Source organism: Camelus bactrianus, chromosome 31 (genome assembly GCF_048773025.1).
Source record: "Camelus bactrianus isolate YW-2024 breed Bactrian camel chromosome 31, ASM4877302v1, whole genome shotgun sequence".
NCBI lineage: Eukaryota > Metazoa > Chordata > Mammalia > Artiodactyla > Camelidae > Camelus > Camelus bactrianus.
Genome location: NC_133569.1, coordinates 22,954,968 through 22,981,726, shown reverse-complemented (window position 1 = coordinate 22,981,726; position 26,759 = coordinate 22,954,968). Strand labels below are relative to the sequence as shown.

The 26,759-nt window shown below is 41.4% G+C and overlaps 1 protein-coding gene across 2 annotated transcripts in view; it reads right to left on the bottom strand.

Moving 5' to 3' along the window:
* Nucleotides 1–17,205, bottom strand: part of LOC105069041 (uncharacterized) — a 50,802-nt gene extending 33,597 nt beyond the window's left edge. Inside the window, exons 1-5 of one of the 2 annotated variants that reach the window (XM_074355659.1) lie at nt 16,981–17,205; nt 15,519–15,577; nt 13,489–13,615; nt 7,173–7,268; nt 214–4,135 (exon numbers count right to left, since the gene is read on the bottom strand). In XM_074355659.1, coding sequence (XP_074211760.1) covers nt 2,028–4,135; nt 7,173–7,268; nt 13,489–13,615; nt 15,519–15,577; nt 16,981–17,197 — 2,607 coding nt within the window. In that variant the 5' untranslated portion in view covers nt 17,198–17,205 and the 3' untranslated portion in view covers nt 214–2,027. Of the gene's footprint in view, nt 1–213; nt 4,136–7,172; nt 7,269–13,488; nt 13,616–15,518; nt 15,578–16,980 lie in introns of those variants that run through there. The other variant, XM_074355654.1, reaches the window with a different exon arrangement.
* Nucleotides 17,206–26,759: the final 9,554 nt, after the last annotated feature.

Genomic DNA, 26,759 nt, shown 5'->3' with positions numbered 1-26,759 from the left:
CTTAGTGTAATAATGGTTCAGAATAATCATCACAACACTGAATTGACCGACTATGTCTTATGCACCAATGAAGTAAATGACAGTAACATTCTAGGGAACAGGAAAGAGGATTTGCCAATACCACAGGGACCCAGCACCCCATGAGAAGCAGCATATAGTGTGTTATTTGACTGAAATAGTCATAAATGTACACTGCAAACTCTTAAGCAACCATTAAAGCTTTAAAAATTTTAATTGACATTGCCAAGGGGAAAGAAAACGGAATCATATAAAATGCACTTAAAATAACACAAAGCAGAAAAAGAGAAGGATGAAACAGTACAATGAAAAGATACCGTTTTAAACATGGCAGCTGTATGAGAATTATCTAAATATCCCAAGTAAAAGACAATCTCAGAGTAGATTTTTTTAAAAAGACCCCAAAACATGTTACCTATACAAAATCCCTTTGAATGTAAAAATAAGGATCTACTAAAAGGATGTATAAAGTACGTCATGCTAACAAACCAAAAAAAACCAGAGTAACTTTATTACTTTCAGACAAAGCTGGCTTTAAGAAAAGGAAAGCGATCAGGAGCAAAGAGCGGCATTACACAATGACAAAGGGGCGGACTCGAGACCGTGTAACAGTCCTTCCGGGTATGTGTCTAAAAACAGATCATCAAAACAGGTGAGGAAAGAACTGGTAACAATTATAGTTTGAGATGTGAACGAACTTCCACTTGGACTTGATGGATTCATCAGTCAAAACAAGGACAGAGGTGAACTGAGCAGCACCACTGACCAACGACATCTAATCAGCATTTATGGACGATTCTGCCACAGCACAATACACATTTTCAAGCTCAGATGGAAATTTAATGGAGCAAGGCAACACTTGCACGTCGGAAAGCACGACTTAACAAATTTTAGAGTGGAAATCATACAAAGCATTTTCTCAGACAACAAAAGAATGAAGCTAGATTATTAATTAAAGATAGCAAGAAATCGCAAAATATCTGCAGACTGAACAACACACTTCTAAGTAACATGTATGTCAAAGTCTCGGATAATTTTGAAATATTTTTGCCCTACAGGAAAATGAAAACACAACTTCCTTTTCTGTTTACAAATAGTACCACTGTTCACAGCAGCTCTCCAACTGAATCAGATTTGTTCTCCAATCAACTGTGTATGTGACCTTTACACACAGAATACAGTGTTTATCCTAAATTCGCTGCTGACCCTGACATGACAAGTCTTACAGAAAACACTGCTTTCTTGCCTAAAGAGGCAATTCAGGCACAATGGTCTTTCTTATATAAACTGGAGATGATAGTAAGAGCTGATAGGAACATAGGGTATTTTAACTGTCCAAACGTATCCTCTCAAGTGTTGCGTAATGATAGTTTTTGAGTAGAAAGTACTTAATTCCTACTACACTTACGCTGGATTCCAGTACAACTAAATTGAAGGCTGCCTTGCAGTAGAAAAGTTTCCAACACCCTTATCATCACAAGATTTGTGTGTGTGTAAATTTTTCTAGCACCCAGCGAGGTCTGGCTGAAAGATCATTCATAAGCGACTGATTTAAAGGATGTATGTCCTGGGTGAGTCCTTTCATGTCCAATGAGGGCTGAAATCTGGTTGCAAGACTAGCCACACACAATGAACACGAAGGACGTCTGTGAGTTTTGCTCATTGATGTTTGATTTCTCGCAGAGAAGTTTTCCATTATAGTCATTGGGTTTTCCCTGAGTTCTCTGATGCTTCACTTCCAGTCAGTTTCCCCAGACCCATTACATTCACAGGGGTTTCCGGTCTAATGTGCAAAAAGGTTCAGTTTGTAGGTGAAAACTTTCCCACGTTCATCACGTACGTAGGGTTTCTCTTCAGGGTGAATTCCCTGAACCCCTTTGAGGTCTGGCTTCTTCTGGCTAAAGGCTCACTGTCTCACATTCAATACATTCATAGGGTTCCTTCTGTGAGTTCTCTGATGCAGAGTGAGATGGGAGTTTCTGTAGAAGGATTTCCCACATTCATCACACTCATAGGGTCTCTCCCGTGTGAGTTCTCTGATGCACAATGAGGTCAGGCTTCCTACAGAAGGATCTTCCGCATCTATTACACTCGTAGGGTTTCTGTCCTGTGTGAATTCTCTGATGTTTATTTAGGGTTGAATTATGGCTAAAAGCTTTCCCACATTCAATACATTCAAAGGGTTTCTCCCCCGTGTGGATTCTCTGATGCACAATGAGGTATGACTTACTACAGACAGATTTTCCACATTCATCACATTCATAGACGCTCTCTCCTGTGTGAAGTCTCTGATGCACAGTGAGCTCATGCTTTGTATAGAAGGACATTCCACATTTGTTACACTCATAGGGCTTCTCTCCAGTGTGAAACCTCTGATGTCTTTGTAGGGATGACATCCAGCGAAAAGCTTTCCCACATTCAATACATTCACAGGGTTTCTCCCCTGTGTGAATCCTCTCATGTCTTTTCAGGAGTGACTTCCAGCTAAAAGCTTTCCCGCATTCAAAGCACTGATAGAGTTTCTCCCCTCCGTTTCCTCTCTGATGAACAGTGAGGTCACAATTTGTATAGAAGGATTTCCTACATTCTTTGTAGAGATTACCCTTACAGGCATTGTTCCCAGTCTGAACTCTTTGATGCACAAGGTATGACTTCCTAGAGAGAGATTTTCCACAATCATTACACTCATAGGGTTTCTCCCCAGTGTGTAGTCTCTGATAGCTTCTAAGGACTGAATTCTGGCTAAACGTTTTCCCACATTCAATACACTGACTGGGTTTCTCCCCTGTGTGACTTCTCTGATGCAGAGTGAGGTGCGACTTCACATCAAAGGACTTTCCACATTTATTACACTCATAGAGTCTCTTCCCAGTGTGAGTTCTCTGATGCAGAGTGAGGTGAGACTTTATACAGGAGGATCTTCCACATTTATTACCCTCATGAGGGTTCTCTCCTGCGTGAATTCTCTGATGCTCAGCAAGGCAAGACTTTGTATAAAAGGATCTTTTGCATTTGTTACACTCATAGGGTTTCTGTCCTGTGTGAATTCTCTGATGTTTATGTAGGGTTGAATTATGGCTAAAAGCTTTCCCGCATTCAATGCACTCACAGAGTTTCTCCCCTCCATTTCTTCTCTGATGAACAGTGAGGTCACAGTTTGTGTAGAAGGATTTCCTACACTTTTTGTAGAGATTACCCTTACAGGGACTGTTCCCAGTCTGAACTCTCTGATGCGCAACGAGGTGTGCCTTCCTAGAGAAAGATTTTCCACACTCAGTACACTCATAGGGCCTCTCCCCTGTGTGAATTCTCTGATGTCTTTTAGGGACTGAATTCTGCCTAAAAGTTTTCCCACATTCAATACACTGACTGGGTCTCTCCCCTGTGTGATTTCTCTGATGCAGAGTGAAGTATGACTTCCTAGAGAAAGATTTTCCACACTCAGTACACTCATAGGGCCTCTCCCCTGTGTGAGTTCTCTGATGTCTTTTAGGGACTGAATTCTGCCTAAAAGTTTTCCCACATTCAATACACTGACTGGGTCTCTCCCCTGTGTGATTTCTCTGATGCAGAGTGAAGTATGACTTCCTAGAGAAAGATTTTCCACATTCATTACACTCATAGGGCCTCTCCCCTGTGTGAAGTCTCTGATGCTCCCTGAAGTATGACATTCGGTTAAAAGCTTTACCACATTCATTACACGCATAAGGTCTCTCCCCAGTATGAATTCGCTGATGTACAATGAGGTGTGCTTTGCTAAGGAAGGATTTCCCACATTCTTTACACCCATAGGGTTTCGCCCTGACTCCAGTTCTCTGATGCGCACTGAAGGCAGTCTGAGAGCGCAAGGTCTGCCTCCTTATGGTATCACGACTGAAGTTCCCAACTGTGTCAAGTCTCTGAGATATAGTGAGGGCTGCGTTAGGACTGAAGTTCTTATTTCCAGTTTCAAAGGCCTCTGTTTCTGTGCGAGTGCTCTGATGCTCCCTGCAGTGTGACTTGTGGCTGAAAGTTTCCTCACCTCTGTCTGTAGCCCGCAGTTGAGTAAAAAAGTCTTGCCGCAAATTTTTCCCTTGAATCGCCAGGCTTCTCTCTAAGAGGTTATCAAGTTGGCAGTCTTGTAAAAATAAAGAAAACAAAAATGTCTTACAAGCCTTTAACACATTTCTTACAGGACGCAGCCTTCACACACACGTCCTATATTGTATTTGACTATTTGGTTCCTAGCCACCAATCTCCTCACAATAAACAATTCCAAGTTTATTTCCTACAGTCCTTGAGAAAATATGACAGCAAAATTACAGTAACTATTACATACGTAGTTGGCATTTTAAAAATAAGGAAACAAACTAGTTAAAGATAATAGATGCTCTCAACAGTGGTTCATCCAGGAAATGGGAAAATGACAGACTGGGATGACTGACTACGAGCAGTAAGTAAAACTGCAAAAGAATCAGTCGATACGGATTTTTCAAAGAATTTGGATTGAGAAAGAATATCTGCATCTAGGTCCTTTTAGCTCCCAACATAAATTACAGCGCTAGGATACTTATCAGTTCATGAGCTTCCAGCTGGAGTCCCAGTTTTCTACACATCAACCCTAAAATAAATTCGTAAGTGGATTGATTTCCTTCTGACTAAAGAAACAATTCTACAGGTCAAGCTCAAATACTCCCAGAAAGTGCTCACAGAAATGCAAACGTACAAGAACTGCGAAGCTGGTGAGGGAAAGCCACGTTCTGACCTGGAATAAACTCACTTCGACATGCTGGCTCGGGTACCCGCGTTCACTCTACCCGGGTTGTTCAGCAATAAACCTCTCTTGATCCTCAAAGCATTAAGTCTTCCCTTTCAGTCTGATTGCTCATTTTCCTGAAACAGTCTTAATCACGACTAAGCTCTACGTAAGCTTCCTGTCTACTTCTCAGCATACACAGTTTCCATTAACTGAGATCCTTAAATATCATGTTTCATCTTATTTCCAAAATCCTATCAAGAAACAGCCTTTCTAATTCGTTTCTAAGAAAAGTTTCTCACACACAAGACGTTTGCCTGCCCTTATCTAGGCAAGTTTCACCTTCTATACAAAATTCCTGCCCTATGCTAAAAACCTGAGATGGCATTCAACACCTCGCTCTAAATACCACAAAGAGTTCAGTGGAAAACAACAAATTCTGGAAAACAACATTTTCTACCAACTTCAGGCACGTAAAGTATTCCAGCTACCATTCAGCAACTCCACAGTATTTTCCGGTCTAGCCTAGCCAGCTATTCGTCTCCCATCAGTGGTTCCTCAACAATAATACTGTTCACTTCGAACACTTACCTTCTACTCACGTTCTATCTCTGTGTAACCCTACACCCCAACTTCAGCACTGCTGGCGCATACAGGTATCTTCTGAGGCAATGCTGTTACCCACCTTGGCCAAGACAATCCCTTCCTAGGGCTTCCCACCACTAATTAACACACTCGCAGTAATTACTGCCTACACCATTCATCTGACAACGAATACACGAAGAGCACACGCACGCACATTGAGGCACACACGTTTTTAAGCAAATTACCAACACTTAAATCAGGATGCGTCTTAAAACTGAACCACATGCACTGTTTTTTAGCAAGATCTAAATTTTAAAAAAATTTGTCTTTCAACTGATAGCATTTAAGACTCAATAAAACATATTTCATACGTCTTTATGCTCCTTAATCTAAAACAGAATGCTCCTTCTCCCATCTTTTTAATATCCCTCTTTGACATAAACTAACTTCGTGGTCCTTTAAAAAGCAGTAAGCTCCAGAGCTAAAACCAGACCATTTTTGGACACACTGGCACAGAATCAATGCAAACACACGATGATTCAGAATCGAAAGAAATTTGACTGGTGCGTCAATAAATATGAACTCTCTCTCGCCTACCTGGCTCTAGAGTCATTCCGTGGGACTATACAACAATAACTATACACATTACATCCAAGAATATGCAGGAATAAAAGGGGACTCTTGTTTTGGTAGATTATAACACACCAAATAATTTACACACACATATATGTTAGTTTTAACTATTTATCAGTTTGTGTTTTCATGTTCTGACATTTCTCATTCCAAAGAACAAGATAGATACTTTGTTTTTTTGTCTATTATTTATATGACATTCTACCTGCAGACTCTCACTGCTCGATTTTGTATGCGTAATTTTGATTTTAGATTCACAGACCATGGTTGCCCTGCAGTGTTTTATAACAGCCCAGTTTATTACTACATCACACTTTAAGTTTAAGTTCACTCGTAAATAAACATCCAGGTTCTTTCCATATTTGGGCTTTTTCAAATGCATGAAGAGAGTCTTATTTTTGTCTCCTAGTGATGTGCAGGAGTCTCCAGAGGATAAACCTGGGAGCAGAATGACGGAGTCATGACTGGTGAACTTTAAAGAAAATACCCAATGGTCTTCCCAGTTAATACTGCTGCCTCATGCATTATGTCCTCACCCTCTTGGTATCGAAAGATTTTTCCACACTTGAAAACTGAGTGCACATAAAATCATACTACATTACAATCCGATCCGGATTTGTACTTCCCAGATTACTAATAAGATTAAAACATTCCATTTTCCACATCTGTCATTTATTCCCTTCACTGGGAAACGCCTGTTCATGGCTTTTGCCTTCTTTTTTTTAATGAGATGCTTGCCTTTTTATTCATAATTTTAGTATTTCAAATACTAGTGTCAGAGATAATTGAACAGGTCAGAGAAACAATACAGATATAAGGAACAAACACATGATTTACTGACTCTGACTTCTGTCCAAGGCAGCACTGCATAAGATGGGAGAAAATTACCCATGTGAAAGACAAGTAAACCGTACGCCTAAATGGAAAACCGTGTACCATTTATATTTAACGTCATCATCTACGTATCTGCATGTCTCCCTTCCAAATTGCTAGCTGTAAGATGAGAACACCAACGTGCTTATACTCCATCCCTTTTCATGCACGTTTGGTTACCACATTACACTAGGGCTACTCGTTCTAACCTTCAAGATATAAATCCCCCAAAAGGAGAGTGTTTAAAATATTTCACAGTGTCTACCTCTAACTGACCACTCTGTATTTAATTTCACTAAAGACCTATCTACAATACTCACTAACTCACCTGCAAGGCTCTTCTTTAGAATCTCTTCCTCTAGTAACAGTGGATCTTCTCCTCGTTCCAACTTGAAGATTACGTATGGTTTTGTAAAACAACGCCCTGTAAATGGGAAATGATGTAGGATTTGGGTCAGCTGCACTGGCTTTAACGCATACGAATGTGAGGGAAGGCAAAGTTATAGGAGTTGCACATTGATGGTGCACAGCTGATGTTTCCTATGGCGAGTAAACCACATAATTTTTTTTTCCGAATCTCAAAAGATACTGGTCTCCTTAAACGCCAAATCACAGGGATACAATTCACGGAGTCTACATACACCGAGATCTAACTAAGGCTCCGGATAGGAACTTCCACTCACGGCCATGATGGTGTAGGAGGAATGATGTAGTATGTGAAACGGGAAATCATACAGACTCAATGGAATAGTGACCCTCAGACATCTGCCATTTACTCCCTTCACTGGGAAACGCCTGTTCATGGCTTTGGCCGTCAGTGCTGGAAGACAAGCATCTCTGAGAGAAGGGAAGGACATTCAATTTCTAGGTTACAAGGTGCATACAGAAAAAGCATTTGATAAAATTCAACACCCATGTATAATAAAAACTCTTACCAAAGTGGATATAGAGGGAGCATATCTCAACATAATACAGGGTTATTTATGACAAACCCACAGCCAGCATAATATTCAGTGGGGAAAAGCCGAAAGCCTTCCCCTCTAGCGTCGGGAAGAGGACAAGGAAGCCCACTCTCACCATTTCTACTAAACACAGTATTAGAAATCCTAGCACAGCAACCAGGCAAGAAGAAGAAATAAAGGGGTTCCCAACTGGAAGAGAAGAGGTAAAACTGTCATTATATGTGGATCACAGGATACTAAACAGAGAAAACCCTCAAAGCTCCACACAAAAACTACCCAAGTTGACAAAAGAATTCAGCAAGATAGCAGGACACAAGATTAATGCACAGAAATCAGCTGCATTCCTTTACACGAACAATGAAATATCAGACACCTGTATTCATATTATATAAAAAATCCTAAAAGTCAACAATAAAAAAACAAAGAACCCGAATTATAAATGGAGAATGGATGTGAACAGACATTTCTCCAAGGAATATATACAAACAGCCAATAAGCAATTAGCACACAAAAAGATGCTCAGTATTACAGAGATGCAAATCATAACCATAATGAAATCCCACGTCACACTCACTGTGATGGCTATATATATACTAAAGAAACAAAAGACAATTCTCAAGTATTGACACAGATGTGAAGCTGGAACCTTCATTCATTCTCATGGGGTGGTAAAACAGTGCAACAGCTTTGGAAAATTGTTTTAGCAGCTCCTAAAATTGTTAAACAGACTTTATTACCCAGTAATTCCTAACTCTGTACCCAGGAGAACTGAAAAGTGTGTCCAAACATGTTTACACAACTGCTCACAGCAACACTGTTCATAAGCCAAAATAGAAACAACCCAAAGTCCATCAACTGACAAGTGGGTAAACAAAATGTGTCATATGTATAGAGACAATTACTTGGCCAGAAACTGAACTGGATTACTGGTACACACCTGGACATTGAAGAACTTTAAACAGATCATGCTCAGTGGGTAAGCCACGCAAAAAGGCTATATATACATTCTGTGATTCCACTGACATGAAGCCTCCAGAACAGGCAAGTCTCTAGAGACACAGAGCACATCAGTAGTTGCTAGGGGGTGGGGAGCAGAAATGGGAAGTGACTATTTAATGGAATGATTCTAAAATTAAAAATTAGACACTTCTGTGTCTCTGTGAATATATTAAAAAGCAATGAATTACACAAGTTAAGAAGATGAATTTTTGGTACATCAATTATAACTCAACAAAGGTGTTATTAAAAAAAAAATTTCTGACAAAGAAAACTCCTGCAGAGAGCTTCTGTAGTGATTTCTACTACAAATTTTCAAAGGACATCAATTTTATACTGCTGCTAGGAATGCGAAGGAAAGAAATAGACAACAACGAGCAGCTACTTAAGGCCTTGGACTAACATCATACTTAGTGCTAAATAAATGAATTCTTTTGCATTAAATCCTAGCCTGTTCAAAAATAGAAATCAAAATGCAGAGAGAGAAGTATGATACAAAAAATCTATATTTATAAATCATACTGTTTAATACATAAAATATTCTAAGGAATCTTCAAAACATTTAGTAGAAGAAAGTAGTCACCAAAATAGAAAGATACATTATCAATGAATATAAACTATAATTCTGTATCATTCCAAAAAACAATTGGAAATTTAAGTTTTAAAAAAATCATTAAATACGGCATCAAAAGATTTAAGGACACATCTCACAAAACAGGCTGAAGACAAGCACACTGAAAACTACAAACACTGCAAAGGAGCATTAAAAGCTTAGGGAAAAGGAGATTTTTCACAGATCAGAAAATTCAGTACTGTTAGATGTAAATTTTCCCCCAAATGATCTTCAGATTCAACAGAATTCTTATATGAATACCACTAGGGTTTTAAAAACAATTAAATTCCTATACAGTTCATAGGAAAAGAGCCTGTAACAGCCAAGAGAAAGAATTAGGAAGAGTTATTTTTCCTTCCTATTACACAGCCAGATTAATCAGAACAGTGCACCATCAGTATGAAGACATATTTTAATCAGTAAACTAGGATGGTATTCAGAAATAAGCCTATGCATATATAGACAATTTATCTCAACAGGTGCCAAGGCAACTGAACAGGCAAAGGATAAACAATGCAGCAATTAGATCTTTAGCTGCAAAAAATCAATCACAATCCGTATTTCACACCATGTACAGAGATTAATGGGAAAAAGTCAGATGTAAATGTGAAACCTAAACCAAAAAATTTCTGCAAGAAAAATGTAAGAGAAAATCTGAAAGACCTTCGCTTAGGCAAGGAATTCTTAACTAGGGGAAATGCTGAAAAATGAAAGTAAAGCAAATGAAAATTGGGACTTCATCAACATGAAAACCTTTTACCCTATTGATTAGCAAATAAAAAGGCCAACCTTCCGATCTCCTGCAGATCAAGAGGAAGAATTTCTGAGACATGTATCTTAGTCTATAAAAATCTTTGATCTAGATTGTATAAAGAATTCTTCCAGTTGATTAAATTGAAGAGGAATTCTTTAACTGAATTATAAGACAAAGAAGTCAACAAATGAGAAGGGATCCGAACATACTCTTTTCATAAAAGAATCCAAATGGCCCAACAGCATAGCACATCTGGTCTGCACCATCATCAAAGGCAGATGCTGACTGAAACCCAAGTAGCAGAAGAGGCTTCCAACAACAAAAAGATCAAAGCCCATCCATCGGGTTTACAACACAAAACGACGACGGCCTTGCAGAGCAATTAGAACTACTGTATGTTGCAAATGTCCATGAAAATGACACAGTCACTTTAAAAACATTCGGCAGTTTGGTTTTTTCCCCATATACTGGCATATCTCAGAGATGCTGCAGGTGTGGCTCCAGATCGCTGCAGTAACCTGAACATCACAATAAACTGGTTTCCCAGTACATACAAAAGTTCTGTTCACATTACAGGGTAGATGATTACATGTATAACAATATTACGTCTTAAAAAACAGTGCACCCACCTTAATCAACAAACACTTTATAGCTAAAAAACACTAACCATCATTTGAGCCTGCCACGAGTGGTAATCACCTTGCTGGTGGAGGGTCCTGCCTCACTGCTGACGGCTGCCACTACTAAGGGTGATGGCTACTGAAGGACTGAGGTGGTTGTGCCCACTTCTTAAAATTAGGTAACAACGAACAATCAAGTTTGTCACATCAATTGACTCTTCCTTTCATGAATGATTTCTACGTAACACGGAAAGCTAATTGACAACATCTTACCTACATTTAAAATTTTCAAAGCTAATCCTCTCAAATCCTGTCACTGCTTTATTAACTAAGTTTATGTAATAAACTAAACCCTTTGTTGTTCTTTCAACAATCTTCACGATGCCTTCATCAGAACCAGATTCCACCTCTAGAGACAACTTTGATCCTTCAAGAAGCACGTCCTTGTCCATTCAGTTTTTATCGCCAGACTGCAGCAGTTCAGTCACATCTTCAGGCTCTACTTCTAATTCTCTTGCTTTTCCCACTACATCTGCAGACACTTCCTTCACTGACGTTTTGAACCCCTCAAACTTGCCCCTAAGTGTTAAAATCATCCCCCCACACTCCTGTTAAAGTTGATATTATGACCCCTTCCCATGAATCACAAGTGCTCTTACGGCGTCTGGAACAGTCAGCCCTTCCCAGGAAAGATCAATCAACCTTGCAGAGACCCATCAGAGCAATCACTATCTATGGCAGCCACAAAATGTATTTCTCAAAGAATATGACTTGACAGTCAAAACGCCTCCTTGAAGAACGGGCTGCAGTATGGATACTGTTAGCACGCATGAAAACGACACCAATCTCACTGCACATCTCCATCTGAGCTCCTGAGTGATGAAGTACACTGTCAACGAGCATATTCTGAAAGCAATCCTTCTGAGCAGGAGGTCTGACAGTGGGCTAAAGATACTCAGTACCATGAGGTCAACAGACGTGCCATCATCCGGGCTCTGCTGTTCCATTCACAGAGCACAAGCAAAGCAGATTCAGCATAATCTTAAGGGCCCTAGGATTTCAATGGTAAACGAGCACTGGCTTCAAGATAAAGTCACCAGCTGCATTCGCCCCAAACAAGAGAGTCAGTCTGTCCCTTGAAGCTTTGAAGCCACTAATTGACTTCGCCTTAGATGGCATCTTCTTCCAATAGAAGACTGTCTCATCTACTGTCTCAGCTAAACCTTCTGCGTAACCTGCTGCAGCTTTTACATCCACACTCCCTGCTCCCCCGGCACGTCCCTCTTAGACAGATGGCCTTGTCCCTTAAAGCACATGAACCAACCTATGCTGGCTTCAAACTCTTCTTCTGCAGCTTCCTTACCTGTTCGCCTATCACAGAGCTGAAGAGACTTAGGGCCTTGCTCTGAATTAGGCTTTGGCTTCAGGGAATGTTTGACCTCGATCCAGGACTCTAATGCTTTCTCCAATTAGCAGTGAGGCTGTTTCACCTTTATCATTCACGCGTTCACTGCTCCTGGCACTTTTATTTTTCTTCAGGAATTTTTCCTTTGCGCTCACAACGTGGCTGACAGTTCGCTGCAGGAAGCCTAGCTGTCGGGCTAGCTCACCTTTCAGCAGACTTTTCACTAAGGGTTTCTAGATTTTACTTTCAAGTAAGACACATGCGACTCTTCCTTTCACTTGAACCCTCACAGGCCACTGCAGTTATTAATTGGGCTAATTCCAATATCTCTGTGCCTCAGGGAACAGGGAGGCCTGAGGAGAGGGAGGGAGATGGCGGAACGGCCACCCGTCAGTGGAGCAGTCAGAACACACATGACACTTAACAATGAAGCTTGTCATCCCATATGGGTGCAGTTCATCACGCCCCAAAACATCTACACCGCGACCAAACATGCAGATCACCCCAACAAACAGTCATGAAAGAGGCTAAAACATTGTGAGAATTGCCAAATGACACAGAGACATGCAGGGAGCCAATGCCGGTGGAAAACCGGCACCAGCAGACATGGGCCATGGAGGGGGTTGCCACAAATGTTCCGCATGGAAAAAACGTAAAGCTAGAAACTTCAATAAACCAAAGCACCATAAAACGAGGTATCCCATAGTTACAAATCCTTGCCGTGAGCCCCAGGAAACCACTTACAGGTTCTTTAAACAAGGGAATGAAAATACGGTCACACACAGGCTTGGACTTGAATATTCATAGCAGCTTTATTTATGACGGCACCAAACAGAAAAGGACATAATGTCTCACCAACAATTGATAATATACGGCATAGAACGGGACACTAGCCATCAATAAAAAGAATACAGATCCATGAGTCTCAAAACAATTATGCCAAGGGAAAGAAGCCATGCCATAAACAGTACATAAAGTGGGATTCCATTTGTATCAAGTTTCAAAAAAGGCGAAAGTATTGAAACAGAAGGAGGACCAGTGATTATCAGAAAATGGGTCAGAAGAGAGGACTGATTAAGAAAGGCCATAAGGAAAATTTTTATATGACAGAAATAATCTGTATCATGATTTTGGTGATACAGCTGTATACACTTTTCAAAATTCACTGAATTATACCAAGAAATTTGCTGAATTTTATTTTCTGTTAATTATACCTCAATATAGGTGATTTTTTAAAAAGAAGAAACAGAAAAACAATCGCACTCCAGGGAGAGCGCGCGGCAGAGGAGCTCACCCACTGAGACGAGGTGGCGGTAGTTCTCCAGCATCACGTCTCGGTACAGGGTCCTCTGAGCAGGGCTCACGTGCCGCCACTCCTCCTGGGTGAACGCCACAGTCACGTCCTCGAATGACACTGACATCTGTGAAAGCACATTTCTCATCAATCTGAACAATTCAAATTAGGTGACATGGGAAATACCTTTGGAACTAATTCCTGTCATGTTTATGGTTCAGAATTTCAGACAAAAACTGGAAAGTTTTACACATTATCCAAAATCCAAAATGCCTGACAGTATACACTTTTTATCTGCAAGGCCCTAAGGAAACAGGCGTATTCATACTTTTGGCAATGACTTCAAAATCCATCCAGAATTTGATCACTTCAAAGAACAACTGCTAACAGCATCATTTCTTGAAAGGAGTACTGAAGGAGCCTGCTAACTCATCTGTCTCCACTACTGCCTCACAAGGGTCCACTCTCAGAGTTATTAAATTACGAGTCAGGTCATGTCCTTTCTCAGCTCAAATATCTCTAAACACCTTAGTAAACAGATAAATATTGAATTCACAGACAAGGAGATTCAATATGGTGGAGATTTCGGTTCTCCACAAAGGGATCCTCAGACTTAATACAATCACAATCAAAAGCTTATATTTGTAGGCTCACAAGCTGACTCTAATATTTACAAAGAAAACCAAACAACCTAAAACATGAAAACAATTTTGAAAAAGAACAGAGTTGTAAGAGCAACGCTATTGATTTCAAGACATACCGTACAGCCACTAATGAAGACAGTGCATGATATTAACAAAAATGAAAGACCCAAGTCGAAAGATGTGAAGTCCGAAAGTGATAAACACACACATCCGTGTGTGCACACACATTTATTTAACTGAAGACAGTTCAGTGGAGAAAGTATATTCTGACAAAAAAAATACTCCATTAGAAATAACAATAATAACCTTTATTCATACCTTGCACCACATTAATTAAATCAAAATGATAACAGACTTCAATGAGTTGGCTTGCTGCTTAGATTTGAGAGTCAGATAATATGCTACCTACCTGAAAAAGAAATCGACAGCTGGTGTACTCAAGTTGCAACCAGCAAAACGGTTTGAGGGTCTGCTCCCTCAACTCTTGGTATTTAGAATCTACTTCTGCTACAACTTTACAAGCCCATCCCCAGACCCTGAAAAATCCAGATTTCTGACAGGGCCAATCACCAACACATTGGTTGTTTCCTGATTAGCATTCCCTGAATGAAAGTAAAAATATTCAACAAACAAAAAGAAGAAATCCAGATACAACAACAGGTATAAGAAGAGAATACTATCACAGCTATATTTTCTCTAAAAATGTTGTAATAAAAAAAAAAACAGATTAGATCTATGGTTGTTTAAATAAAGTGACTCAATTACCTACATCTACACACAAGAAGCAGAAGTACTCATCAAGTCCAGTTTTAGAGATGAGTTTCATGAAATCTGTAACAAGTGATTTTCTCATAGGAATTAGAAAGATGGACAGATAGGTGAAAGGAAGAAAGAAAGGGGGAAGGGAGGCAAAGGGAGAAGGAAAGAGAAAAGAAAAGTGCCCCAATAAGACTAGTATAACCATGACACCAGAACTGCTCAGGGATGTAAGAAAATAACATTATGGGCTAATCTAGTTGCTGATGACAGGAATAAAAATTCAAATATAATAGCAAAACGATGTCAGTTACAAATCTAAAAACAAAAACGAAAAAACTCACACCTACGAGCAAGCAGGGACTCAAGAGTTAGTTAACATTCTAAAATCCATTTAAGCGACCTCTAATATTTGTACAGTTAAAAAAAAAGTATACTTCTACACCAATAAACATAAAAAAGGACTCGTAATTCAGCGTTCAGTCATGACTCAAGTAAAGTCTTACCAAGCTGATTATAAAGGGGAAATAACTTCCCTTGGCAATGGAAGTGTAACACAAGATCAGAGCAATCTGAAATCAAGAGTTAAGTCCATCACAGTACAAAGTGGGGAATGAATAAAGGACTCACCTCACATACTCTCATTTTCTGCAGCTCTTGGGAGACTGCGGAGGACTGTGAAGATTCAGCTGAGGGGACAGAAAGAGGACAGGGTCAGGACACCAGGCCTGCCTTACACTCCCTGCGTCCACCTCCCACCACCTCCGCACCCAGCTGAGGAGCAGCCTCCCTTTGGCCTCTGAAAAGGGAAGGGAAGGACCCTGAGGAAGCACCACCTGTCCTTTTTCCTGTTTCAAATGATCGTGGGACTTAAACCTATCATTTCTTATTGCAGTAAAATAATTTTGTCTATTGATTTGAACAATACAAATAAAAAACTAACAACATGATTAAAATACCAAAGGATGACAGTATTTCAGCAAAAATTAACAGAAAAAAAGCCAAATGCATGCTTTATGTGTTTCTCTAGCAAAACTTTTACCCCTTGAGTTAAAGACTCCACTAAAAGCTCAATAAAAAGTAAAAAGTACAGAGCGCTTAAAGGCAGGTTTCTAAAAAACGTATTCTTTTAAGTGGGCTGCAGCTTCTGAGAAGGGAGCCTCGATAAGTTTCTTCTGATGACTTAACTGTATGGACGCGCTGTTCCACTCCTGACTCTCACCATCAGGTGAGCCTGGAGAAGTCACCTGCCCTCTCAAACTCAGGACCACCCTGCCCACCTGAGACTCAGATCTGTTTTATGTGTGTTTAATGCAGATGGTGACACCGATAGCAAGAGCAGTTATGAAGCTTATGTGAACACAATGAAGGGATCCAAGTGTCTTCTAAACCCAACAGCGGTATCGCTTCTGCGGGACTTAGTCCCCGGCACTTCGCTAAGTCCCTTTACAACTGATCGCATTCCTAACTCTCACCTCAACGCCATAAAGCAGACATTCTTTCGCGGGAGAGGGGGGTATTATTATTTTTTTGAGAGTGCGAATTTATTTTTTTAATATTTTTAATTGCCTTTTGGTGGGGGGGGGGTTAGGTTTACTTATTGTTTATCGTCAGAGGAGTTACTGGGGGTTGAACCCAGGACCTCGTGCATGCTAAGCACGTACTCTACCAATTGAGCTTCACCCTCCCCCCCTTTACATTTTTTAATTGAGTTACAGTCATTTTACAATGTGTGAAACTCCAGTGTGGAGCAGTTTTAAAGCAGACATTTTTTAGCCTCATTTGCACGGGGGCGACCCGACCCCCCCCCCCAGGTCACTGCTCCCGGCCCCAGCTACAGGTGACACAGGTGGAATTCGCCTAGTCTCTCTGGCTCCCACGCAGCGCCGGCCCCGCAGACCTCCCCCCACCCCCCACCTGCCGGGCTGCTCGCGGCCCGCGCCGGCCCCGCGCTCCGCGCCCCCACCCCACCCCCCGCGCGCACCGGCCTCCCCGCGTCAGGCCGCCGCGGGCCTGGGCTCACGGCCCCCACACGCCCCCAACCCGCCCCGAGCGCCCGCCCCCGGACGAGGCCGGACGCGGAGGGCCTCACCGACTCCCCCGGGCTCCGGGCCCCCGCCAGGCTCCCGCCGCGCCGGAGGGCTTCCCGCGGCCGCTCCCGCCACAAGAACAGCGACGCCAGCGCAGCTCTGGGCCACGCGAAGTCCCCGCTCCTCGCGCAGCTCCCGCGCCTGCGCCGACCGGGCTCCCGGAAGTCGCGCTCCCAGGCCCGCGGCGCCGGAGCGCAGAGGCGGGGCCCGGCCGCACATGCGCACAGCGAGCCCTGGGCGCCCAGGAGGGCGGTGCGGCTGGGAAAGAGTCCACCTCCCAACGTTTCTGGCGCGACTTTCGGTGACTGAAACGTGCAAGTACTTAAGTGCTGCAGGGTGGAAATACGCATGGAAAGAAAATGCGTGTACTTTGGACCCCAGATGGGGTCTTCCACCCTCTCCATACCTGGCCTAGGTGGGCGTTCCCGGGCAAAGCTGGGAAAACTCCTGGCGGAAATTGGATTGTCCAGTTTGCTAAATACTGAGGGTCTTGAGAACATGTCCTAATGGAATAAAATTTTCCTTCTTTCCATACATTAATCTGCTTGTCATACGTGGGCTTCCTCTGTGATGGACAAATAGTATATTTTTTCAAAAGTATGTTCATAAGTTTGGTCATAATTGAACAGAGTGTCTTTTGATTTATTGCAATTTTGAAACCAAGCAGGACCCTGCTGTGCCCTCCTGGGTACAGAAGCCTTTCTGAGTCCCCAGCAACCTTGTAGGAAAAAAAGTCTTCAACCTTCTGGCCTTTCTTGAGTTTCAAACAGCAGTTTTATACAATTATTAATCAAGGAAGTGAAGGAATGTAGAAATGAAGCCAGAGCAGTCAAGAAACAATAGTGCAGCTGTGAAGCGTGGGACCTGGTTCCCCCTCAAGGGATATTCAAACAGCATCTTTGAGTTCTTTGGAGGAACTAAGGCCACCCTACCCGACCCAGGTGGAGTATGGTTAACTTCAGGCTGGGCGCAAGATTCCTGAACACCACTCTGTCACCTCACCACCAACCAAAGTCACACACCCTGCAGCCCCACCCCTACCCCCAATTTTGCCTAGAAAAACTCTTCCCTGAAAACCACTGGGGAGTTGGAGCCTTTAGAGTACAAGCCACCGGTTCTCCAAGTTCAGCATTTGCAGTGATCCCTTATCTGCTCCCAACCCTGATGCTTTGTCTTACTTGGCCTCACTGTGCATCTGGCACATGAACTTGTGTTCGCCATGACTTTCTATGTAAAAATCCTTGAACTCCAAACGCTAACACTAATCATATGATTATACAATGAACTGATAACTGCCAACTACAAATTGTCACTTGCCACCCGCCCGTACAAGGATAGAATCACGTTGGCACTTGCCACCTACCTCTGCTTGGATTAAATCACGAGCCGCTGCAGCCACTGACCTCCAACACACCCTGAAAGGAGTTCAGGGTGGAAATCAGGAATGAGGCACTCTGTGCTCTGGGAAAACTGGCAGAACCAGCCTTCAGATAGTTAAATGTTTTCAGAATAAGATTTTATGAGCCCGAATTCTTGTCTCCTCATATCTGGAAAAGCACTAAAGTCATTAACAGCAACGTCTGCTCCTCTTGACTAGTTGCAAACCTCTACCTGAATGTGTGCCTGATCATATGGAGACAGGAAGGGGGCAGGGCACAGCCATTCAAGGAAGGCCACAGCAATTAACATCAAAATGGTGAAAGATTCAACCCCCAGGAGGCCTTGAGGCTCAGGTTGATGAGAGATTTAACTTCTAGCAGAACTTGAGCTTCATTACACGCCCATTGTAATATATTAACATGGTGAATAATGCGCTCACAGGCACCATGGCAGTCCCGAGGCTGGCCACGAAAGGTCAAAGAATGGGAAATGGCCAACTTCCTGGGAATCCCAGCCCCTTCCCCTTAGACTGGTCCTTCCACTTATCAGCATATGAAACCACCACGCCCATAAAAATCAACAACACGGCGCCTCAAGGCTGCCCCAAGGCTGCCCCTCTCTCTCCCTCTTCGGAGACCGCCCGCACCCTGCCTATGGAGTGTGTACCTGCTTTTACTCTGAGCACCCAACCCCCACACCTCGTGGCCTTTCTCTTGCCTTTCAATGTATCTCTCTGAATAAACCTACCTTTACTCAACTGTGGCTGGCTCTTGAATTCTTTCCTGCGTGAAGCCGAGGACCCACGCTTGGCGGGGCACGTCCCAGGGGCTCAAATGAAGCCTGGGACACGGCCCTCCTCGTGCCCCACATCTGTTTTCCTGCGTCAATGTATAACGCTGAGTTTCCCCTGCCTCTTCAAAATAGTGTCTCAGAGCTATCAGAGGTGATACCTCCTGGGCTATTGTCCTCATTTTGCCCCAAATAAAACTTAACCCACAACTCTTGTTGACGAGAGATCAGCCCCCTTTCATGACGAGCCAAATAACCCAGAGACAAGGGCTTGGAGCTTAGAAGGAAAGAGGCGATTTTACTGCTTTGTCGGGCTAGTGCCTTCAAAACTGAGCCCACCTTGGGGATGGGGTGGGCCATAGCTCGAACAATAAAGCATCCATAGCTCGAACAATAAAGCATCCATAACAAGCAACAGAATCATTTTCTCATCAGAAGACACAGAACATGATGCCTCCAGGCGACCAACTCTGTAGAGGCCAGCAGTTAGATTTCTTTATCCCGTAAGCACTCAAGGTGTGGTCCTCTGGTAATTCAGACTGTTTTCTAAGGTTACAGTCCTGTGACCTCCTTGGAGAAGGACCCAGAGACCAAGCATGATCATTACTTTTAATGACTGGAATAAACTAGAAACAGTAAGATCACTAGCTTTAGTTTTAGCAATGGTTCTGGAGCTCTGAGTAGCAACCAGTCAGTCAGGTCAGTTGACCATTTTAAGGGCGAGCATAAGAATAAGCAATCTGTCAGCCTAAGTGCGGCCATTTATTGATTCTCCTTCACTCTCACATCGTGCGATTTTTATTTAGGTCAACATAACCCAACCATGTTTGTTTTATGCAAACTAGATGGCCCTCCTCATGACTGAAGTCTAGCAAAATATTCAATCTGCTTTGCAACGTTTTTTCATGCACCTTCAATTCTGAGCTGAACAAGGCTGTCGAGAACACATTGTTCCTTCAGTACTTAATGGAGTATTTCCTGTGTTTTTTCTTGTATATAAATGTATTTTAACATTGTGTTTTTAATTATGCAAAAAACACACCGTCCTAATTAGGGTCCCTCTCTCTGCTAACACTCAAACACTACACTTTTGATTAAACTGACCTTGTGTTTTTGTATAATTTAAAGCACAATGTTGAAATATATTTATATACGATAAAGAAAACAGTAAAAATTTCATTATTCATCATTCAGTGCAGGCCACTACATGAATACATTTTTAAAAAAGGAAGCTATTCTTTTTTTCTGCATATTTACAACTTGTTTTGACCCTTAATTAAGGTATAATCATGTAGTCAGGTCAAACTATTTAGAACTACATCCTGCTGTTTCTTGCCTACATAGTATTTTAGCGGAGGGGAATTACTTTCATTTAATAAAAACCCTTGTCATGGATGTTTAGTTTGTTCCAATTTTCATTATTGTAAATGTGTAGTAAATATTTGCATCTATTCTTCTTCGCATATTTGCATTTTTCTCTGTGATACAAATACTACAGTCTAGAATTGCTACATTAAAATAGATGTTGGTAGATGTTAACAACAAGCCTCCGGAAAGGCTGTGCTAGTTTATGCTCCCACTAGGATTTGTTAAAGAAAAAGCTATTCTGACACTTACTACAATGGTTAAGAAAGACTTTATTCAAGATGGTTGCAATAGGGCAGAGAGGCCAAACTCAACTCCGAATACAGCAGAGAAAGCTGGGGACTTACAGCTAATGAGCCGAGTGAGCGAATACGTGGATGGAAAATGATTAGCGGGAGACGTCAAATGCAGCAGGATTCTTACTAAGCTGACCTAACAGGATTCTTGCTGAAGACAGTCCAAGGAATTAGACGTCAAAGGTGAGAGATGAAGATCAAGGATGGGAATTCTCTCTAAACTGACTTGGCAGCATTTTTGCTAAAACTGGACTATGTACATCGGTCAAGGATGAAATGGATATGGAATGCCAAGGTGAGAGCCTCGTCAGAATGAGGGCTAGAGGAGCCTGACTAACTTTTGATCAAGAAAGGAGTCTTGGTCACGTGGCATGAGAGTTCCGTTTCCCCCATCCCTAGTCCAACATTGGATTTCATCATTCTTTGATACATAAATACTACAGAGGCTAACTAACTGAACTGACCATTCATAGCCACATATTTCCATTGGGAATTTTCTTGCTATATGTGTGAGGGTTATGAGTTACAATTTTTTATAATAGGTTTTGAAACCAGAGTCCTCTTTATTATTCTGAAAACCCACTTCCATTACATATAAAATTCCATTTTGTACTTGGATCTATTTATAGACTTTTTCTTGTTGTTCCCATGGCCTATCTATCAATGTTCCCTTTAGACACAGTGTTAATAATTTTAGCTTTCTTGTGGATTTATCTACTGTGTGGTACTAATCATTTCTCTTGACTCTCAATTTTCAAAATTTTGCTAGCTATTCTCACAAGCTATTCATCAAGATAAATATTAGTACAAGTTTCCAGGGCCACATTTCTGAAAAAAGCATGTTAAGGTTCAGATTAGAATTATACTTATGAATTAAAATGAGAAATAATTTTCTTACAATAGTAAAATAATGACATTATCCAACCTACCAAAAATATACTTCTGGCCAGTAAATATTCTCTTTTTTAAAATCTCTTAGGCAGATTAAGCATTTTCTATATATAGATATACATATAGGTAAATGTTTATTAAGTTCTTTAAATTTGGTTCTTATTATAGTAAATAAAACACTTCCCAATATGATATAACAAGTATCTATTTGCACATGGGAGTCTTGATGATTTTGCTATATTAAGAATGTGTTTTGCTTTATTTTCTGATTTATTTTTTAAACTAAATCGATGTTAATGATCTTGGAAAGACGTACAGTAGACACACAAGAAGAAAAGGAAAGAAAAACAAACTCATTACTACAGGAAACCATAAATTCACAAAGACAGACATCAAGAAAGAAAGGAACAAGAAAACTACAAAACAGTCAAGAAGAAGAAAAAAAAAACAGTAAGATGGTAGTAGTAAGTTTTTAAATATCAGTAAATACCCTGAATCTGAACAGATTAAAATTTCTAATTAAAGACAGAGAGTGATTGAATGAATTTATTAAAAAGCCAACTATATTCTACCTAAAGAGATTTTGTTTAGCTATCATGACACATGAAAAGGAGGGGATGGAAAAATATATTCCATAAAAATGAAAATCAAACATAAGCACAGGTAGTGAAGGAGTCACAGGCACGATGGCTTCCCTGATGCTAAGAGACAGAATTCGCTGTGATTGATAAACTTGTTTTCTTGGAGTACTTTGTAACTGACTAGCCTGTTTTTCCCTTCTGCTATTTTTAACTTGCGTGAATGATTACTTGCTTAGCAACCCCAACCCTATGATTTACGCCCTACCCTAAATAACTTGTATCCAAAACCCAGAAGCTGTTTTTCAGAAAGAAGGTCGTGAAACAGTAACATTGAAGCAACATCCAGATCCTCCAAGAGAGCCCATGACACCAGAGGACTCAGACCTGGCAATGCCAAGGCTGTGGGCAACGACCTACTTAACAGACCTCCAGAAGTTCTCATGACACAGGATAAACTTTTGTAAAAGACCGTATTATTGGTTATCACTGATACGCTCTGTCCCATTTGCCTACATAATCACCAAGCCCCAACCCCAAGATGGATTCACAGTTTCCAAGACTCTAGCCTGCTGTGACTCCCCTCTGCCGGGCAAAGCAGTCAGTGGCTCTACTCTTGGCTCCCAAAACTCTGCCTCCGAGTTTGAATTTGCTTTTCCGGGTGCAGAGGCTGACTTTCCAGCAACAGTACCTACACTGATAACAGACGACCAAACAGAATTCAAGCACAAAATTTAACATGAGACAAAGAAATCATTATATAATATTGAAGGGTCAATTCAGCAGGAGGATTTAACAACAGTAAATTTTATGCAACTGACATTGGAGCTCCTAAATATATTAAGTAAATATTGACAAGAAAAGCCCAAGACTGGGTGGCTTTACATGTGAATTCCACCAAGAATTTGAAGAAGAACTAGTGCCAATCTTTCCAAATCCTTCCAAAATATTGAAGAAAAGAAAACACTTCCAAACTCTTTTTTTTTTCTTTTTCTTTTTTTTTTTTTTTCTTTTTTTTTTTTTTGCTGTCAGAATTACACTGCTTCCAAAGCTTGATAAGGATGTGGACTAGGAACAAAAAACACAGACCAATATTCCTGATGAATATAGAGGCCAATCCTCGATGAAATACTAGCGATTCAGAATTTGTCACATGATAAAAGCATCACACACAGAAAAAGAACGCAGATCAAGTAAAGATGAATACAAGAAAGCAGCTAGAAAGATGGAAGTGCTTACTTACCTCCGTGGAGCAGGAAAAGGGAAGGAGAGAAAAAGATCGAGGCTGTAGACTCTTTTTTGTTGTGTTATTTAATTACACTGAATTTTTAAAAATGTGTTCCATGCTTTTCAATTTTACATTTAAAATTTAAAAATTATTTTAAAGTTTAAATTTTAAAAATTGTTAACATTTAACATTTAAAAATTATTTTTAAAATGTTTCAGCGCCTTTTTCTAATGAAAAAAAAAAGTGGTACATGATTACCAGCAGGTGGCACTATTTTCCCTCAGCGTGAGACTGTCTGAATCCTGCCTCCTCTGCTTTTCCCTCACTCGTTTAAGTACTTTAAATTGTGTAGATTTTCATCGCAAGAAATGAGAAGCCCAAACGGATTGATCTTTACCGCGAAAATTGTTTATATAGATTTTAGGCAATCACAAAGTATTTCCATAGTGACGCCGCTAAACGGAAGTGATCACGTTTCCTGATTCGGTCCATTTATCCTTACGTTTTTTTTTTTGTAAAGCAGAGATGACGTCACTAAACTCTCTTCTTTTTCATACACGTTTGCCTTCAAAGGAAGCCGGTAACTTTTCACCGAGCCAGCTTATTTGTTTAGCTACTTAACCTGAGAGTTTTACAAGTTCATTAAAAAGCATCAAATTTTGAAAGTACAAATACTGTTGGGTCCCCATAATACAATTTGTTTATTGATCTATTTTAATGGAGGCAATGGGGATCGAACCCAGGACTTCATCAATGCTCAGCATGCGCTCTACCACTGAGCTATATACCCTGCCCTCCGGATAATATAATTTGGAATATAAACAGATACAGATTACAGAGAGTCCGTGTAGAGATTGATTTTACCTAACCCCACCTCCACTAGCTCAACATGACTTTTTCCAGAAAGCAGATCGTGAAGCAACAGAAACGGTTAATTTGTTGACCACCAGTTCCTGAGTGCTGCTCACCTATGATTGCCTTATCCACGCCCTGTCCTGTCTGGCACCTAAAATGTGCACACTCTCTCCCCCTTCCTTCTCCTGGCATTCATTCTCCCCAAACCTGGCATTCATCTCCGCCTCTCACCTGTCAGCCTGTCTCTCCACCGCCCACCTGACAGCAGTCTCTGGCTGCCTGCTTTCCTCCCACTCACATCACTCTCTGCCTCACCCACTCTTCCCCTCCATCCAACAGTGTTTTCCCAACATCTTGCATTTCTGCAAATGTGTTTTCTCGCCATCGTTAGTCACGTGCCTTGGCCTTTCTCTTGGGGTCAGGGTTAGGGCTGGGGTCGGGGTCTTCCGTATTTCTTCCCTTTTACTCTCCTTCTGAGCCTGCTTCGCCCTCTCTCTTTTTATCACAAATTCAGTAACATCTCAACGCCCTCATAAAGAGATGTGTGGTGTGCTGTGAAAATAATTAAGGGCTTTACAGACAAGTCAACCACGGTGTCTGTAACAGGCATCTGGGGAGTATGGAAACCAAAGAAAACTGAAGCTGGCTTTTTTTTTTTTTTTTTTTCTGGTACTGAGTAACTTGATATTGGTCAATGGCAGAAGTATTTTTGCCTTAACTTTAAAATGAGACTTGTAAATGGTGAGACCCGGGCTGAAAATGAATGAGCTGGGATTAGAATGACAAAAGAACGGAAAGATATGGGACAGGTGACCTCATAAGTGAGTGATCTGAAATGGCTCTTTATTCGCAGTTTTTCAGGAGTGTTTCCTTATCTGTAAAAAGGACATGATACTATACATGCCTGAGGTCACACCCTCTGTACAAATCTTGATTTCCTGTCCATTTGGGGGTGGGGGTTGGGGGAGGTAATTAGGTTTGCTGTTTATTATTTGTTTGTTTGTTTTAGTGGAGGTACTGGGGATTGAACCCAGGACCTCGTGCCTATAAGCACGCGCTCTGCCCCTGAGCTGTACCTTCTCCCTCTTCCTGTCCCTTTTAAAAATCTGTCATTTTAACACACAGCGTTTGCACTTCCCTTAAATTGGCACACAGGCAAGAGCTTCTGCAAAGAAAGGGACTTAATACAAAACTTCATCCAGTGATTCAGGGATCACTGTAGGAAGCTATCAGGGCATTCTTTGTATCCTTAGAGGAAATTGGGGGAATTTGGCTCCATGGCACGGTGATAAGAAATAGAACTTTGTACTTTCCTAGATAACGAGCCTGTCATTGACTTGGATCTGCACGTAAATCTTACCCGCTTCCCAAAGTGGGTCTGGTCCATAGAATCATTCAGTTTCTTTCCCAGTCTTTGGGTGGGATTTGTAAGTCACTCCCTTCACATATATACGTTTATTCATTCAAAAAAACACTTGGTCCTGGGTTCAATCCCCAGTACGTCCACTAAATAAATAAACCTAATTACCTCCTCCCCCCAAACAGACCCCTAAAGTTTAAAAAAGCATCTGTACGGTTACTTTGCTCTCTTCTGATTTCTTGAGACATGAAAAAAGGAGACAGTATGGATTTGCTTTCCATGGGAGTAGGGACAACAGAAGGGGGTTTTAGAAAGTGGCGTTGAGTGAGAGCCTTAAAAACCAGAAATGGGGATAGGAGAACCATCTGGAGTTTCCACCATTAACATCGAATACAGCACAGCTTGTCACACCAGCCAGCTCTGCTCCATTAGTATTACCTTCTTTTTGTGTCTTTTGCTCAGCAAAATTAAATATTAAAAAAAAGAACTTGGTAATGCCAGGATTATATAGTATGTGGGTTAAAATGAAGTTGACATGTATTCTTTCTTTCAGAGTGAGTTGACTGAGCACCTACTGTGTGCAAGGTGTTCTGTGTGCTAGGGAGGCGGCGGTGAAGTAGGCAGGCAGAGTGACCCAGCAGGAGCTTCGATTCTGGTGAGAGGACACGATCGATTAAGCCACTAATACATTAGCAAACAAGACAATTTCAGATAGTGGTGAGACAGTACAGGTATCTGTCAGCTGCACAGCTACTTTAGGAGTTTAGGAGATGGAGTAGACGTTTGGGCTGAGATCTGGAGGATGGAGTGATAAGCGTAATGAGATTGGAGGGAACCGCACCCCAGGCACAGGGAACTGGTGGCATAAATGGCCTGATGCACAACCAAGCCTGGAACCCAGACAGGCTCCCCGAAGGCGAGAGTGATAAGAGAGACTGGCAGGGAAGTAGGGAGAAGCCAGGCTGTATGAGATTTGGCACTTTGGATGTCTGTGCACGTGCAGACGAAGACAAGTAAATCATAAATGTTCCTCAGTTCA